The 16,260-nt window shown below is 38.4% G+C and overlaps 2 protein-coding genes across 2 annotated transcripts in view; both read right to left on the bottom strand.

Moving 5' to 3' along the window:
• The window catches only part of LOC129232861 (zinc finger protein 383-like), a 62,118-nt gene extending 49,212 nt beyond the window's left edge, over positions 1–12,906 (bottom strand). The window contains exon 1 of the mRNA XM_054866961.1: positions 12,702–12,906. The gene's annotated coding sequence lies outside the window, so the exon portion shown is untranslated. The remainder of the gene's footprint in view (positions 1–12,701) is intronic.
• LOC129232863 (zinc finger protein 479-like) lies at positions 11,544–14,181 on the bottom strand. Its single transcript, XM_054866963.1, has 3 exons — positions 14,119–14,181; positions 12,008–12,347; positions 11,544–11,839 (listed from the first exon to the last, which is right to left on the bottom strand). Exons 1-3 carry the CDS (start codon positions 14,179–14,181, stop codon positions 11,544–11,546), a joined length of 699 nt encoding a protein of 232 aa, XP_054722938.1.
• Positions 14,182–16,260: the final 2,079 nt, after the last annotated feature.

Below are 16,260 nucleotides of genomic sequence, written 5' to 3' on the forward strand. Positions count from 1 at the left end.
TGCAGTTTCAATGTTAATGAATGCTAATCAGTGGTGCCATACCTATGGGGGAAGGGCATGGCGCAGACACCGCTAATGAAATTTTTAGGGGGGGGGGGGTTGTTAAGGGGTATTTTTCTCACTTTGGAGGGCTTCTGATTTTTGGGGATATTTGTGATATTTGGGAGAGGTGGCAATGCTCTTTCTGATGGAGGAGATGGGCACCCCTGTGATATTTCACCTTTTTCTAAATTGCAATGATATATCTAGCTAAGAGAATTGAGTTGGAGCAAATACTTCCAGCTGATTAACTGCCAAGTTATTCTGCTTGATATTAAATATCCTAAGGGGGGAGGGGGCATTTCTCAACATCAGTAAAGCACTTGCTGACAAGATATCAGTTTTTTCTCTTACTATTTCTTTTATGTGTGTTATGTCCACTGGAAATAAATAGTAATAAAAACAGAATCTTTATCAGAATGATTGCAATCAAGTTTTTTTTAAACATTTCGATACAGAATATTTTTTTCAAAAATGTGATCAAACCCATATTAAAATATTAACTAATTCAACAAAGTATTCAATGCTTTGTCATGGAATGCAATTTTTTTTTCATAATTGTGACATGATATAGAAACCAAAAAAGTAGCCCGTTTTATTTTTTTCTGAAAATGTTAATTTTTGGACACGTCATGATTGATGATAGGACAACATCAAAGTTTTTAGATTTGCGTTCATTTCATAGAAAGTAACCACATTACTTGAAAATAATAAAATATAAGGGTCATTCTTCAAAAAGTGTAACTTTTCAATCACACGCCTTTAAACTGCAGTAAAAACTTGAAACAATTCACTTAATAACGTCTTTTAAGTTCATCAAAAATATATTTATTTAAACCTACCAGCAACCTGCCAACAGTTTTTTAATAGCAATTTATATTTAAATGTATGTTTGGAGCACATCATGTGAATTCTCACCTCCGTGGCATGTCACACAACTCGTGTGACTGTTTGTGTTGCTTGACAACTTTTTTAATTGAAAGTATATATTTATTTATTTATAATTTCTTTCACAAGTGCCTCAAATACTAATTGTTTAAGTATGTTAAGTTTTTTAACATAATGTGGCAGTGATGAGATCACATTTCACTTACCATGATACAAGGGGGCTGAAAACAAACACCCCCTTGTTCTTTTTCAGCCATAAAGAAGTTGTGAGATTTTTGACGAAAAACAAGAAAATAGATTTTGTCTTAAAAACTGAGTGAAGTTACTGGGAATTCTCACCTCTGAACTCGAATCTCAGGGATGTGAATTAACGTTAAACGAGCTGATGTGAGCATCACATGACTTCCTTAGACAATAATTTAACGTTATTTCCCCATTATTACTATTTTAATGTGATTCAATGGTTAATTCTCTAAATATCACCAACAGTATAATTCACGCGTCGATAATTTAACCTCCTACAGCTTACCATTTTGAGGTATCACTTATGAGAGATACATACGTACATCCAGCCGCAAAAAACAACGCAATAATTAACTTGTTTGTACCTGAATGCAGTATTAAAAATTCTTTCAGGGATGACTACGATAGAAATTCTTACTGAAATTTAAGTAAAAAATTTTATACGAAAACAATAACTCCTTTTACTTTGTACGCATTTAAAAGTAAAACAGCAAAGGTCCTTTATTTTTCGGAAACATTGGCATATTCCATCGGTTTTTCGATGTTTTTTTAAGACAGATTGGCCGATGTTTCCTCCAAGTTAGCATCGGCCTAGTCGAGTCCTAAAAGTAAGCTATAGAATATCCCCAATTTTAGGAGGTTCAGTTCCCCCCCCCCCCCTCCCTCCGTTAAATATTTTGAAATGGATGGATAATTCTGCATTTTGAGGTCTTATAAGGGTTAACTGGAACAATAAAAGTGTCAGGAAACAAATAGGCAAACAAAATCTTTTTAACAGTTTTACGTTCTCTTACAAAACAATATCAATCAAAATAGAAGTGTCTTTTGATTCGAGAAATCGACAGAGAGAAAAATCGAGGAAGGGGAGCACAAAACGCCTCGTCACCAGTCTCGCATAATATACACGAACAAGCGAACGGCGATCGCAGAAAATTTTTGTCTCTGCAGAAATTTTTTCTGAAACTGCCAACGTTAATAAAAAATGAAAAAAAATAAATAAATAACAATAAAAAATTTTTAAGGAAACTTTTTTAAAAAAACCAAATTTATTTCTGTTGAAGCCTTTCTCAAAAGGCCTTTTAAATCACAAGTGTGAAAAAAATAATGGTTTTGGCAGTTTTCTTCAGTTGGTGAAAATTAAGCACAAACTATATGTTATTGTAAAAAAAAATTAAATGATTGTTTTTAGCACTTTTTTTGACCTTTTTCATATTCGAATATAAATTTAATTTTTTATTCAAATGTGAGTTAGGCAAAATAATTATTTGCAGAAAATTTTCCAGTTAGGATTTGTGTTCTCAGAGAGCATTTCATTTTTAAGTCTACTCGTCACTTGCTCAAATTAACTTTCTGGAATGTTAGTTTTTGATCGTGTCACCGACAAACACAATATTGGATTAAATGTAAAAAATATCAATAGTAAAAAATGCATAAAATGTTTTAAAAGAAATGGTGTAGAGACATATAAAACAGGTTACGATAGAGTAATATCCTTGACATTCGGACAATGAATGGTTCTGATAAGAAATGAAATTGAAGCATATTTCAAATGAGTTTCAAAGATTTCTTTAATTATTTTCAAGCACTCTAGAAAAGTTAGAATTATTTGAAGCACTTTCCAGTTTCTGACATTTTGGTTGAATTGTTTGACAGAATTGTTCTAACTTTGCAAGAAACACCTAGTATGTATTCTAAAGTGCTATTTCAGGATTCCTTATAGACAAAATTACTTCCACACTTCATAGGAAAATGACTTTTTCTACAGTATGAGTGTTCTCAAGTGCGCTTTCATGATTGCAAGTAGAGAAAATTCCTTTGAAGGAATTTCACAGTAATTTCGTTCAACGCCAGAATGGGTTTTCAGATGGAATTTTAAGCTCTCAACGTGGCAAAATGCCATTGAAGATTATTTACAGGAATACGGTTTCTCAATAGTATGGGTTCTCAGATGATAAGATTAAGTGTGAAGCATCAGAAAATGTCTTTGAGCAATGCTCACAGGAATACGGTTTCTCTCCAGTATGTAATCTCAGATGTGTCTTGAAATAGGAGGCATCAGAAAATGCCTTTGAGCAATATTCACAGGAATACGGTTTCTCTCCAGTATGTACTCTCAGATGTTTCTTTAAAGCGGAAGCAACAGTAAATGCTTTAAAGCACTGAACACAGGAATACGGTTTCTCGCCAGTATGTACTCTCAAATGTCCTTTTAAATTGGAAGCGCTGTTAAATGCTTTTGAGCACTGTAGACAGGAATGTGGTTTCTCGCCAGTGTGGACTCGCAGGTGCGTCTTTAAATGAGAGGCACAGGAAAATGCTTTTGAGCAATATACACAGGAATACGGTTTCTCTCCAGTATGTTATCTCAGATGTTTCTTTAAAGAGGAAGCAGCAGAAAATAAATTTAAGCAATATTCACAGGAATACAGTTTCTCTAGAGTATGTACTCTCAGATGTTTCTTTAAAGGGGAAGCAACAGTAAATGCTTTATCCACTGAACACAGGAATACGGTTTCTCGCCAGTATGTACTCTCAAATGTCCTTTTAAATTGGAAGTGCTGTTAAATGCTTTTGAGCACTGTAGACAGGAATGTGGTTTCTGGCCAGTGTGGACTCGCAGGTGCGTCTTTAAATGAGAGGCACAGGAAAATGCTTTTGAGCAATATACACAGGAATACGGTTTCTCTCCAGTATGTTATCTCAGATGTTTCTTTAAAGAGGAAGCAGCAGAAAATGCATTTAAGCAATATTCACAGGAATACAGTTTCTCTAGAGTATGTACTCTCAGATGTTTCTTTAAAGCGGAAGCAACAGTAAATGCTTTAAAGCACTGAACACAGGAATACGGTTTCTCGCCAGTATGTACTCTCAAATGTCCTTTTAAACTGGAAGCGATGTTAAATGCTTTTGAGCACTGTAGACAGGAATGTGGTTTCTGGCCAGTGTGGACTCGCAGGTGCGTCTTTAAATGAGAGGCACAGGACAATGCTTTTGAGCAATATACACAGGAATACGGTTTCTCTCCAGTATGTACTCTCAGATGTTTGTTTAAATCAGAAGCACAGGAAAATGCTTTTGAGCACTACACAGGAATACGGTTTCTCTCCAGTATGTACTCTCAGATGTGTCTTTAAGCGGAAAGCACGGGAAAATGCTTTTGAGCACTGTACACAGGAATACGGTTTCTCTCCAGTATGTACTCTCAGATGTTTGTTTAAATCGGAAGCACAGGAAAATGCGTTATAGCAATGTTCACAGGAACACGCTTTCTCTCCAGTATGTATTCTCAGATGTTTCTTTAAAGCGGAAGCAACAGTAAATGCTTTAAAGCACTGAACACAGGAATACGGTTTCTCGCCAGTATGTACTCTCAAATGTCCTTTTAAATTGGAAGTGCTGTTAAATGCTTTTGAGCACTGTAGACAGGAATGTGGTTTCTGGCCAGTGTGGACTCGCAGGTGCGTCTTTAAATGAGAGGCACAGGAAAATGCTTTTGAGCAATATACACAGGAATACGGTTTCTCTCCAGTATGTTATCTCAGATGTTTCTTTAAAGAGGAAGCAGCAGAAAATGCATTTAAGCAATACTCACAGGAATACAGTTTCTCTAGAGTATGTACTCTCAGATGTTTCTTTAAAGCGGAAGCAACAGTAAATGCTTTAAAGCACTGAACACAGGAATACGGTTTCTCGCCAGTATGTACTCTCAAATGTCCTTTTAAACTGGAAGCGATGTTAAATGCTTTTGAGCACTGTGGACAGGAATGTGGTTTCTCGCCAGTGAGGACTCGCAGGTGCGTCTTTAAATGAGAGGCACAGGACAATGCTTTTGAGCAATATACACAGGAATACGGTTTCTCTCCAGTATGTACTCTCAGATGATTGTTTAAATCAGAAGCACAGGAAAATGCTTTTGAGCACTACACAGGAATACGGTTTCTCTCCAGTATGTACTCTCAGATGTGTCTTTAAATGGAAAGCACGGGAAAATGCTTTTGAGCACTGTACACAGGAATACGGTTTCTCTCCAGTATGTACTCTCAGATGTTTGTTTAAATCGGAAGCACAGGAAAATGCGTTATAGCAATGTTCACAGGAACACGCTTTCTCTCCAGTATGTATTCTCAGATGTTTCTTTAAAGCGGAAGCAACAGTAAATGCTTTAAAGCACTGAACACAGGAATACAGTTTCTCGATAGTATGTACTCTCAGATGTTTCTTTAAAGCGGAAGCAACAGTAAATGCTTTATCCACTGAACACAGGAATACGGTTTCTCGCCAGTATGTACTCTCAAATGTCCTTTTAAATTGGAAGTGCTGTTAAATGCTTTTGAGCACTGTAGACAGGAATGTGGTTTCTGGCCAGTGTGGACTCGCAGGTGCGTCTTTAAATGAGAGGCACAGGAAAATGCTTTTGAGCAATATACACAGGAATACGGTTTCTCTCCAGTATGTTATCTCAGATGTTTCTTTAAAGAGGAAGCAGCAGAAAATGCATTTAAGCAATATTCACAGGAATACAGTTTCTCTAGAGTATGTACTCTCAGATGTTTCTTTAAAGCGGAAGCAACAGTAAATGCTTTAAAGCACTGAACACAGGAATACGGTTTCTCGCCAGTATGTACTCTCAAATGTCCTTTTAAACTGGAAGCGATGTTAAATGCTTTTGAGCACTGTAGACAGGAATGTGGTTTCTGGCCAGTGTGGACTCGCAGGTGCGTCTTTAAATGAGAGGCACAGGACAATGCTTTTGAGCAATATACACAGGAATACGGTTTCTCTCCAGTATGTACTCTCAGATGTTTGTTTAAATCAGAAGCACAGGAAAATGCTTTTGAGCACTACACAGGAATACGGTTTCTCTCCAGTATGTACTCTCAGATGTGTCTTTAAGCGGAAAGCACGGGAAAATGCTTTTGAGCACTGTACACAGGAATACGGTTTCTCTCCAGTATGTACTCTCAGATGTTTGTTTAAATCGGAAGCACAGGAAAATGCGTTATAGCAATGTTCACAGGAACACGCTTTCTCTCCAGTATGTATTCTCAGATGTTTCTTTAAAGCGGAAGCAACAGTAAATGCTTTAAAGCACTGAACACAGGAATACGGTTTCTCGCCAGTATGTACTCTCAAATGTCCTTTTAAATTGGAAGTGCTGTTAAATGCTTTTGAGCACTGTAGACAGGAATGTGGTTTCTGGCCAGTGTGGACTCGCAGGTGCGTCTTTAAATGAGAGGCACAGGAAAATGCTTTTGAGCAATATACACAGGAATACGGTTTCTCTCCAGTATGTTATCTCAGATGTTTCTTTAAAGAGGAAGCAGCAGAAAATGCATTTAAGCAATATTCACAGGAATACAGTTTCTCTAGAGTATGTACTCTCAGATGTTTCTTTAAAGCGGAAGCAACAGTAAATGCTTTAAAGCACTGAACACAGGAATACGGTTTCTCGCCAGTATGTACTCTCAAATGTCCTTTTAAACTGGAAGCGATGTTAAATGCTTTTGAGCACTGTGGACAGGAATGTGGTTTCTCGCCAGTGAGTACTCGCAGGTGCGTCTTTAAATGAGAGGCACAGGACAATGCTTTTGAGCAATATACACAGGAATACGGTTTCTCTCCAGTATGTACTCTCAGATGTTTGTTTAAATCAGAAGCACAGGAAAATGCTTTTGAGCACTACACAGGAATACGGTTTCTCTCCAGTATGTACTCTCAGATGTGTCTTTAAATGGAAAGCACGGGAAAATGCTTTTGAGCACTGTACACAGGAATACGGTTTCTCTCCAGTATGTACTCTCAGATGTTTGTTTAAATCGGAAGCACAGGAAAATGCGTTATAGCAATGTTCACAGGAACACGCTTTCTCTCCAGTATGTATTCTCAGATGTTTCTTTAAAGCGGAAGCAACAGTAAATGCTTTAAAGCACTGAACACAGGAATACAGTTTCTCGATAGTATGTACTCTCAGATGTTTCTTTAAAGCGGAAGCAACAGTAAATGCTTTAAAGCACTGAACACAGGAATACGGTTTCTCGCCAGTATGTACTCTCAAATGTCCTTTTAAATTGGAAGTGCTGTTAAATGCTTTTGAGCACTGTAGACAGGAATGTGGTTTCTGGCCAGTGTGGAGTCGCAGGTGCGTCTTTAAATGAGAGGCACAGGAAAATGCTTTTGAGCAATATACACAGGAATACGGTTTCTCTCCAGTATGTTATCTCAGATGTTTCTTTAAAGAGGAATCAGCAGAAAATGCATTTAAGCAATATTCACAGGAATACAGTTTCTCTAGAGTATGTACTCTCAGATGTTTCTTTAAAGCGGAAGCAACAGTAAATGCTTTAAAGCACTGAACACAGGAATACGGTTTCTCGCCAGTATGTACTCTCAAATGTCCTTTTAAATTGGAAGTGCTGTTAAATGCTTTTGAGCACTGTAGACAGGAATGTGGTTTCTGGCCAGTGTGGACTCGCAGGTGCGTCTTTAAATGAGAGGCACAGGAAAATGCTTTTGAGCAATATACACAGGAATACGGTTTCTCTCCAGTATGTTATCTCAGATGTTTCTTTAAAGAGGAAGCAGCAGAAAATGCATTTAAGCAATATTCACAGGAATACAGTTTCTCTAGAGTATGTACTCTCAGATGTTTCTTTAAAGCGGAAGCAACAGTAAATGCTTTAAAGCACTGAACACAGGAATACGGTTTCTCGCCAGTATGTACTCTCAAATGTCCTTTTAAACTGGAAGCGATGTTAAATGCTTTTGAGCACTGTAGACAGGAATGTGGTTTCTGGCCAGTGTGGACTCGCAGGTGCGTCTTTAAATGAGAGGCACAGGACAATGCTTTTGAGCAATATACACAGGAATACGGTTTCTCTCCAGTATGTACTCTCAGATGTTTGTTTAAATCAGAAGCACAGGAAAATGCTTTTGAGCACTACACAGGAATACGGTTTCTCTCCAGTATGTACTCTCAGATGTGTCTTTAAGCGGAAAGCACGGGAAAATGCTTTTGAGCACTGTACACAGGAATACGGTTTCTCTCCAGTATGTACTCTCAGATGTTTGTTTAAATCGGAAGCACAGGAAAATGCGTTATAGCAATGTTCACAGGAACACGCTTTCTCTCCAGTATGTATTCTCAGATGTTTCTTTAAAGCGGAAGCAACAGTAAATGCTTTAAAGCACTGAACACAGGAATACGGTTTCTCGCCAGTATGTACTCTCAAATGTCCTTTTAAATTGGAAGTGCTGTTAAATGCTTTTGAGCACTGTAGACAGGAATGTGGTTTCTGGCCAGTGTGGACTCGCAGGTGCGTCTTTAAATGAGAGGCACAGGAAAATGCTTTTGAGCAATATACACAGGAATACGGTTTCTCTCCAGTATGTTATCTCAGATGTTTCTTTAAAGAGGAAGCAGCAGAAAATGCATTTAAGCAATATTCACAGGAATACAGTTTCTCTAGAGTATGTACTCTCAGATGTTTCTTTAAAGCGGAAGCAACAGTAAATGCTTTAAAGCACTGAACACAGGAATACGGTTTCTCGCCAGTATGTACTCTCAAATGTCCTTTTAAACTGGAAGCGATGTTAAATGCTTTTGAGCACTGTGGACAGGAATGTGGTTTCTCGCCAGTGAGGACTCGCAGGTGCGTCTTTAAATGAGAGGCACAGGACAATGCTTTTGAGCAATATACACAGGAATACGGTTTCTCTCCAGTATGTACTCTCAGATGTTTGTTTAAATCAGAAGCACAGGAAAATGCTTTTGAGCACTACACAGGAATACGGTTTCTCTCCAGTATGTACTCTCAGATGTGTCTTTAAATGGAAAGCACGGGAAAATGCTTTTGAGCACTGTACACAGGAATACGGTTTCTCTCCAGTATGTACTCTCAGATGTTTGTTTAAATCGGAAGCACAGGAAAATGCGTTATAGCAATGTTCACAGGAACACGCTTTCTCTCCAGTATGTATTCTCAGATGTTTCTTTAAAGTGGAAGCAACAGTAAATGCTTTAAAGCACTGAACACAGGAATACAGTTTCTCGATAGTATGTACTCTCAGATGTTTCTTTAAAGCGGAAGCAACAGTAAATGCTTTAAAGCACTGAACACAGGAATACGGTTTCTCGCCAGTATGTACTCTCAAATGTCCTTTTAAATTGGAAGTGCTGTTAAATGCTTTTGAGCACTGTAGACAGGAATGTGGTTTCTGGCCAGTGTGGAGTCGCAGGTGCGTCTTTAAATGAGAGGCACAGGAAAATGCTTTTGAGCAATATACACAGGAATACGGTTTCTCTCCAGTATGTTATCTCAGATGTTTCTTTAAAGCGGAAGCAGCAGAAAATGCGTTTGAGCAATATTCACAGGAATACAGTTTCTCTAGAGTATGTACTCTCAGATGTTTCTTTAAAGCGGAAGCAACAGTAAATGCTTTAAAGCACTGAACACAGGAATACGGTTTCTCGCCAGTATGTACTCTCAAATGTCCTTTTAAACTGGAAGCGATGTTAAATGCTTTTGAGCACTGTGGACAGGAATGTGGTTTCTCGCCAGTGAGGACTCGCAGGTGCATCTTTAAATGAGAGGCACAGGAAAATGCTTTTGAGCAATATACACAGGAATACGGTTTCTCTCCAGTATGTAATCTCAGATGTTTCTTTAAAGCGGAAGCAGCAGAAAATGCGTTTGAGCAATGTTCACAGGAATATGGTTTCTCGCCAGTATGTACTCTCAGATGTGTCTTTAAACGGAAAGCACGGTAAATGCTTTTGAGCACTATACACAGGAATACGGTTTCTCTCCAGTATGTACTCTCAGATGTTTGTTTAAATTGGAAGTACAGGAAAATGACTTTGAGCAATATTCACAGAAATACGGTTTCTCTCCAATATGTAATCTCAGATGTGTCTTTAAATAGGAAGCATCAGAAAATGCCTTTGAGCAATATTCACAGGAATACGGTTTCTCTCCAGTATGTACTCTCAGATGTTTCTTTAAAGCGGAAGCAGCAGAAAATGCGTTTGAGCAATGTTCACAGGAATATAGTTTCTCGCCAGTATGTACTCTCAGATGTGTCTTTAAACGGAAAGCACGGTAAATGCTTTTGAGCACTATACACAGGAATACGGTTTCTCTCCAGTATGTACTCTCAGATGTTTGTTTAAATCGGAAGTACAGGAAAATGACTTTGAGCAATATTCACAGAAATACGGTTTCTCTCCAATATGTAATCTCAGATGTGTCTTTAAATAGGAAGCATCAGAAAATGCCTTTGAGCAATATTCACAGGAATACGGTTTCTCTCCAGTATGTACTCTCAGATGTTTCTTTAAAGCGGAAGCAGCAGAAAATGCGTTTCAGCAATGTTCACAGGAATATGGTTTCTCGCCAGTTTGTACTCTCAGATGTGTCTTTAATCGGAAAGCACGGTAAATGCTTTTGAGCACTATACACAGGAATACGGTTTCTCTCCAGTATGTACTCTCAGATGTTTGTTTAAATCGGAAGTACAGGAAAATGACTTTGAGCAATATTCACAGAAATACGGTTTCTCTCCAATATGTAATCTCAGATGTGTCTTTAAATAGGAAGCATCAGAAAATGCCTTTGAGCAAAATTCACAGGAGTACGATTTCTCTCCAGTATGTACTCTCTGATGTTTGTTTAAATCGGAAGCACAGGAAAATGCTTTTGAGCAATGTTCACAGGAACACGGTTTCTCTCCAGTATGTATTCTCAGATGTTTCTTTACAGAGAAAGCAACAGTAAATGCTTTATAGCACTGAACACAGGAATACGGTTTCTCGCCAGTAAGTACTCTCAAATGTCATTTTAAATTGGAAGTGCTGTTAAATGCTTTTGAGCACTGTAGACAGGAATGTGGTTTCTCGCCAGTGTGGACTCGCAGGTGCGTCTTTAAATGAGAGGCACAGGAAAATGCTTTTGAGCAATATACACAGGAATTCGGTTTCTCTCCAGTGTGTTATCTCAGATGTTTCTTTAAAGCGGAAGCATCAGAAAATGCCTTTGAGCAATGTTCACAGGAATACGGTTTCTCGCCTGCATGTACTCTCAGGTGTCTCTTTAAATGGAAAGCACAGGAAAATGCTTTTGAGCACTGTACACAGGAATACGGTTTCTCTCCAGTATGTAATCTCAGATGTGTCTTTAAATCGGAAGCACGGGAAAATGCTTTTGAGCACTGTACACAGGAATACGGTTTCTCTCCAGTATGTTATCTCAGATGTTTCTTTAAAGAGGAAGCAGCAGAAAATGCATTTGAGCCATGTTCACAGGAATATGGTTTCTCGCCAGTATGTACTCTCAGATATGTCTTTAAATGGAAAGCACGGTAAATGCTTTTGAGCACTATACACAGGAATACAGTTTCTTTCCAGTATGTACTCTCAGATGTTTGTTTAAATCGGAAGCACAGGAAAATGCCTTTGAGCAATATTCACAGAAATACGGTTTCTCTCCAGTATGTAATCTCAGATGTGTCTTTAAATAGGAAGCATCAGAAAATGCCTTTGAGCAATATTCACAGGAATACGGTTTCTCTCCAGTATGTACTCTCAGATGTTTCTTTAAAGCGGAAGCAACAGTAAATGCTTTAAAGCACTGAACACAGGAATACGGTTTCTCGCCAGTATGTACTCTCAAATGTGCTTTTAAATTGGAAGCGCTGTTAAATGCTTTTGAGCACTGTAGACAGGAATGTGGTTTCTCGCCAGTGTGGACTCGCAGATGCATCTTTAAATGAGAGGCACAGGAAAATGCTTTTGAGCAATATACACAGGAATACGGTTTCTCTCCAGTATGTAATTTCAGATGTTTCTTTAAAGCGGAAGCATCAGAAAATGCCTTTGAGCAATGTTCACAGGAATACGGTTTCTCTCCAGTATGTACTCTCTGATGTTTCTTCAAATTAGAAGCACCAGAAAATGCCTTTGAGCAATGTTCACAGGAATACGGTTTCTCTCCAGTATGTAGTCTCAGATGTGTCTTTAAATCGGAAGCACGGGAAAATGCTTTTGAGCAATATTCACAGGAATACGGTTTCTCTCCAGTATGTAATCTCAGATGTGTCTTTAAATCGGAAGCACGGGAAAATGCTTTTGAGCAATGTTCACAGGAATATGGTTTCTCGCCAGTATGTACTCTCAGATGTGTCTTTAAATGGAAAGCATGGGAAAATGCTTTTGAGCACTGAACACAGGAATACGGTTTCTCGCCAGTATGTACTCTCAGATGTGTCTTTAAATGGAAAGCACGGGGAAATGCTTTTGAACAATGTTCACACAAATAATTTTTTTCAGAGCCATGAAGGATCTCAGACTGATATGCCATTGCGAAAGAATGTGAAAAAAAGTTTTTGTTCATAAAACTCCCAAGATGATGGGTTTTTTTACTCAGGAAAAATTTCCTCGTTTCAGTTTCCTTGTGTGGACGAATAGATCTTTACTTAAGCAAAGCAATAATTACTGCTGCACGAATTTTAATGCATGCCAAACTTGAGGTATTTACTGGCGATATCGCGAACATTGAAATCGGACATCCACGGCCTGCACTTCGTCCAATATGCTTTAGTCTTTCGTTTGCTGCTGCTGCAACAGGAATGTATGTGAACTTAAAAATTGGAGAAATTCACTAGACGAAAGCGGAAACAAAGGTGGAGGACGTGTCAAAGCCCAGCACCATACTTGATGCATTCCAACAGCATGTAATCTTGATTTAAACTGAAAAGAAATGAAAAGAATTAAGAGTCGAATCACATTAAAATATATATACAGTTAAGCGCAAGCAGGTCGGTTAGGTGCTTAATATGCGAGTTTATCTGGTTTTGACCATGGTTTTTTTGTCAAGCCAAAAACTTGCTCATTAAAATTTTCAAACACTTGTTCAACGAGCGTTAACTGCTGCTGCCATGAAATTATGTAACAGCATTGAACCTTAATAACTATCAGGAACCAGAAATAATTGTCTATGTCAGACCATACAGCACATACAGATCATACAGAGTATGCATTTTTACGCATACTCTTTGAGAACATACTTCATTTGAAAAATGTTCACATTAATGTGTCATTTATGTTTTATTGGTATAAAATACACTCTAACAAAAAAATAGACGCACCAAGAAGCAATCATCCGATAGCTTAGAAATTTTGTATGCATGAGTATTTTGACCAGATATGCAAATGATTAAAATTTCGTGTCCATTGAATGATAAGTTTGATCTCCAGTGCATCCAAAGTGTGCATCCAGCAAATGTATATTAAGAGCAGTTCTTCAACGGTCCTTGAAAATTTTGGCTTGGTTGCAGTTCAGATTCCCTTTCAACAACTTAAAAAATGCCTTGCCGCCGGGTTCGTGCTCATTACGAGCAATTGTCAGTATTTGAGAGAAATCGTATCATTGGATTGAAAGAGGCCGGTAGCGCAAATGGGAGAATCGCCCGTCATTTGTGTCGAAGCACGGCCCCTTTAAATTTCCGCTTACGCTTACGGGCCTTGACAGTTTTGACTTTTCTGTGTTAAACCAATGCAGCTCACGCATCCACCAATGTCAATGTTTTAAAGTTTGTTTATTTTTGATTGGATGTCGCCCATTTTGACCGCAAGAGGCACCACAGGCGCCACTGAATTCACCAATCAATGGCAAAGTAATGGAAACAGGGGTGCCCTGTAGCGCCCTCTTTATTGTCGTGGGTTTCGGCGATTGCCACGGCCTATAAGAATGAAGTAGGGCCATGGTCGAAGTGATGCGGCGATTCGAAAATGCTGGCAAGGATGGGTGGAAAATGGCAGAGTTCAGCGTCAGGATGGTAGCTGTCGACCAAGCTACACAACAGATCGTGAGGACAGAGTGATTGTCTGATCAGCTGTCACAGCACCTTCTTCATCTCTATCAACCATCAGACGTTCAACCCATTAGAACAGACGGTTGAGGCAGCGAAATCTGAGCTCGCGCCGACCATTACTCCACCTGCCGCCGACGCCTGCATACTGCCGAGCCAGTTAACAATGGTGCATAGCTCGATCAGGTTGGAATGATGTCGACTGGGGACGTGTGGTCCTTAGCGACGAATCCCGTTTCCAATTGTGTCTTGACGATCATCGAAGACGTAATTGGAGACAACCACGGCGAAGGGCGGATCCTGCTTTCACTATTGCACGCCGCACTGGCCCTCAACAAGTCATTATGGTCTCAGGTGCCATTTCCTTTGATAGCCGGACCCCTTTGGTCGTAATTAGAGGTACACTTACTGCACAGCGGTACGTCGACAACATCCTAAGACCTGTTTTGCTGTTCCTTTTGCAGTAGGGTAGACCGAGGCGCTACACAGTGCCCTTTTTTTCAAGAGGAGTTATAAATGGAGAGCCAACAGTCATACCAGATGGATGCTACTACCTAACAAATATTCTCAAATTTTTGAGCATCAGTCGAGCTTCGGTTCAGCAGGCGGACAGAAAAATTGTTTTCTACCGAGCCGAGTAAATTTTGTGTTGAACGTTTCAAATCTTATTATGAATAAATAATGCTTTCTTATAAAAACAAATAAATATGTAAAAAATAGCAGAATTTTATCTTTTTTTTTTGAGAATTGTAATTATATGGACAGAAAAGTTATTACATTTTGTTGCACGTAAGAAATAAATCCAAACTTTCTGAAGGGGCCAGTTTACCTATTTTCATCGGAGCACATTTACGCATGTTCTTACTGTGTCTTACTAGTTACTACTCTGTCTCTCTTCTAAACGTGCCCCGGACGCACATTGCCATATTGTCTACCGGCGCAGGGCAAAACAACTAGGCAACACCTAAAACCCGTCTTATTTTCACCACAGTCAAAAGACAATGTGGCAAAGTGCGAAAGAGACATGTGCGCTTGGTGAAATGCGATAATGTCATTTATTGACGTTCAACTTCGATGGGTTGCCTTTTTCTGAAAACTGCAGGAGGAGGAGGGATTTGTTTCTCTTTTCTTTCATTTTGGGGGGGGGGGACAAAAAAGAAAGTTTAATGTCACCATATTTGCATTCAAGAAAAATTTGAACCTAGATTAAATTAATATTTATAACTGGAAGCCTTACAAGGGGGAAATATTATTTCGGAACTGAAATATTCAATTTAGCATGGAACATGAATTGAATTTTACAGTCAACTTTGATTATAAACTTCTTTCTTAAAATTTGTAAATAAAATAAAGTATTTAATGACTTACGAAATTCGCATAATACATATGAAAAAAGAAAATAAATATAAACAACTGCGCGAACAGCAAACATATGTAATTCTGAAAAAAAAAAAAAAAAAGTTTAGTTCTAATAGCTGCAGTGCGTTTAGATTCAGTTTTCAAATTCAGATATTAAACATGTTTCGCTTTCCAATACGTCCCCAACCCCCTAAAAAAAAATAATGCAGATTTTTATATTTCTTTCAACAAGAATTTTTGTTCGGGATTTTTGAAAGAGAAAACGTGACTTAAAATGATTAGCATGAATGTTTTAAATAAATATTTCTTTTCAGGACTTTTTTTTCTTGTGGTTTCAATTTTAATTAATGCTAATCAGTGGTGCCATACCTATGGGGGGAGGGCATGGCGCAGACACCGCTAATGACATTTTTAGGGAGAGTTGTTAAGGGGCATTTTTCTCACCTTGGGGGGCTTCTGAGTTTGGGGGATATTTGTGATATTTGGGAGAGGTGGAAACGCTTTTTAAATGGGAGGAGATGGGCACCCCTGTGCTATTTCACCTTTTTCTAAATTGCAATGATATATCTAGCTAAGAGAATCGAGTTGGAGCAAATACTTCCAGCTGATTAACTGCCAAGTTATTCTGCTTGATATTAAATATCCTAAGGGGGGAGGGGGCATTTCTCAACATCAGTAAAGGACTTGCTGACAAGACATCAGTTTTTTTTTTCACTTACTTTTTCATTTATGTGTGTTATGTCCACTGGAAATAAATAGCAATAAAAACAGAATCTTCATCAGTGTGATTGCAATCAAGTTCTTTTTAAACATTTCGATACAGAATACATTTTTCAAAAATGTGATCAAACCCATATTCAAATATTA

Source organism: Uloborus diversus, unplaced genomic scaffold, assembly GCF_026930045.1.
Source record: "Uloborus diversus isolate 005 unplaced genomic scaffold, Udiv.v.3.1 scaffold_14, whole genome shotgun sequence".
In the NCBI taxonomy this organism is placed as follows: domain Eukaryota; kingdom Metazoa; phylum Arthropoda; class Arachnida; order Araneae; family Uloboridae; genus Uloborus; species Uloborus diversus.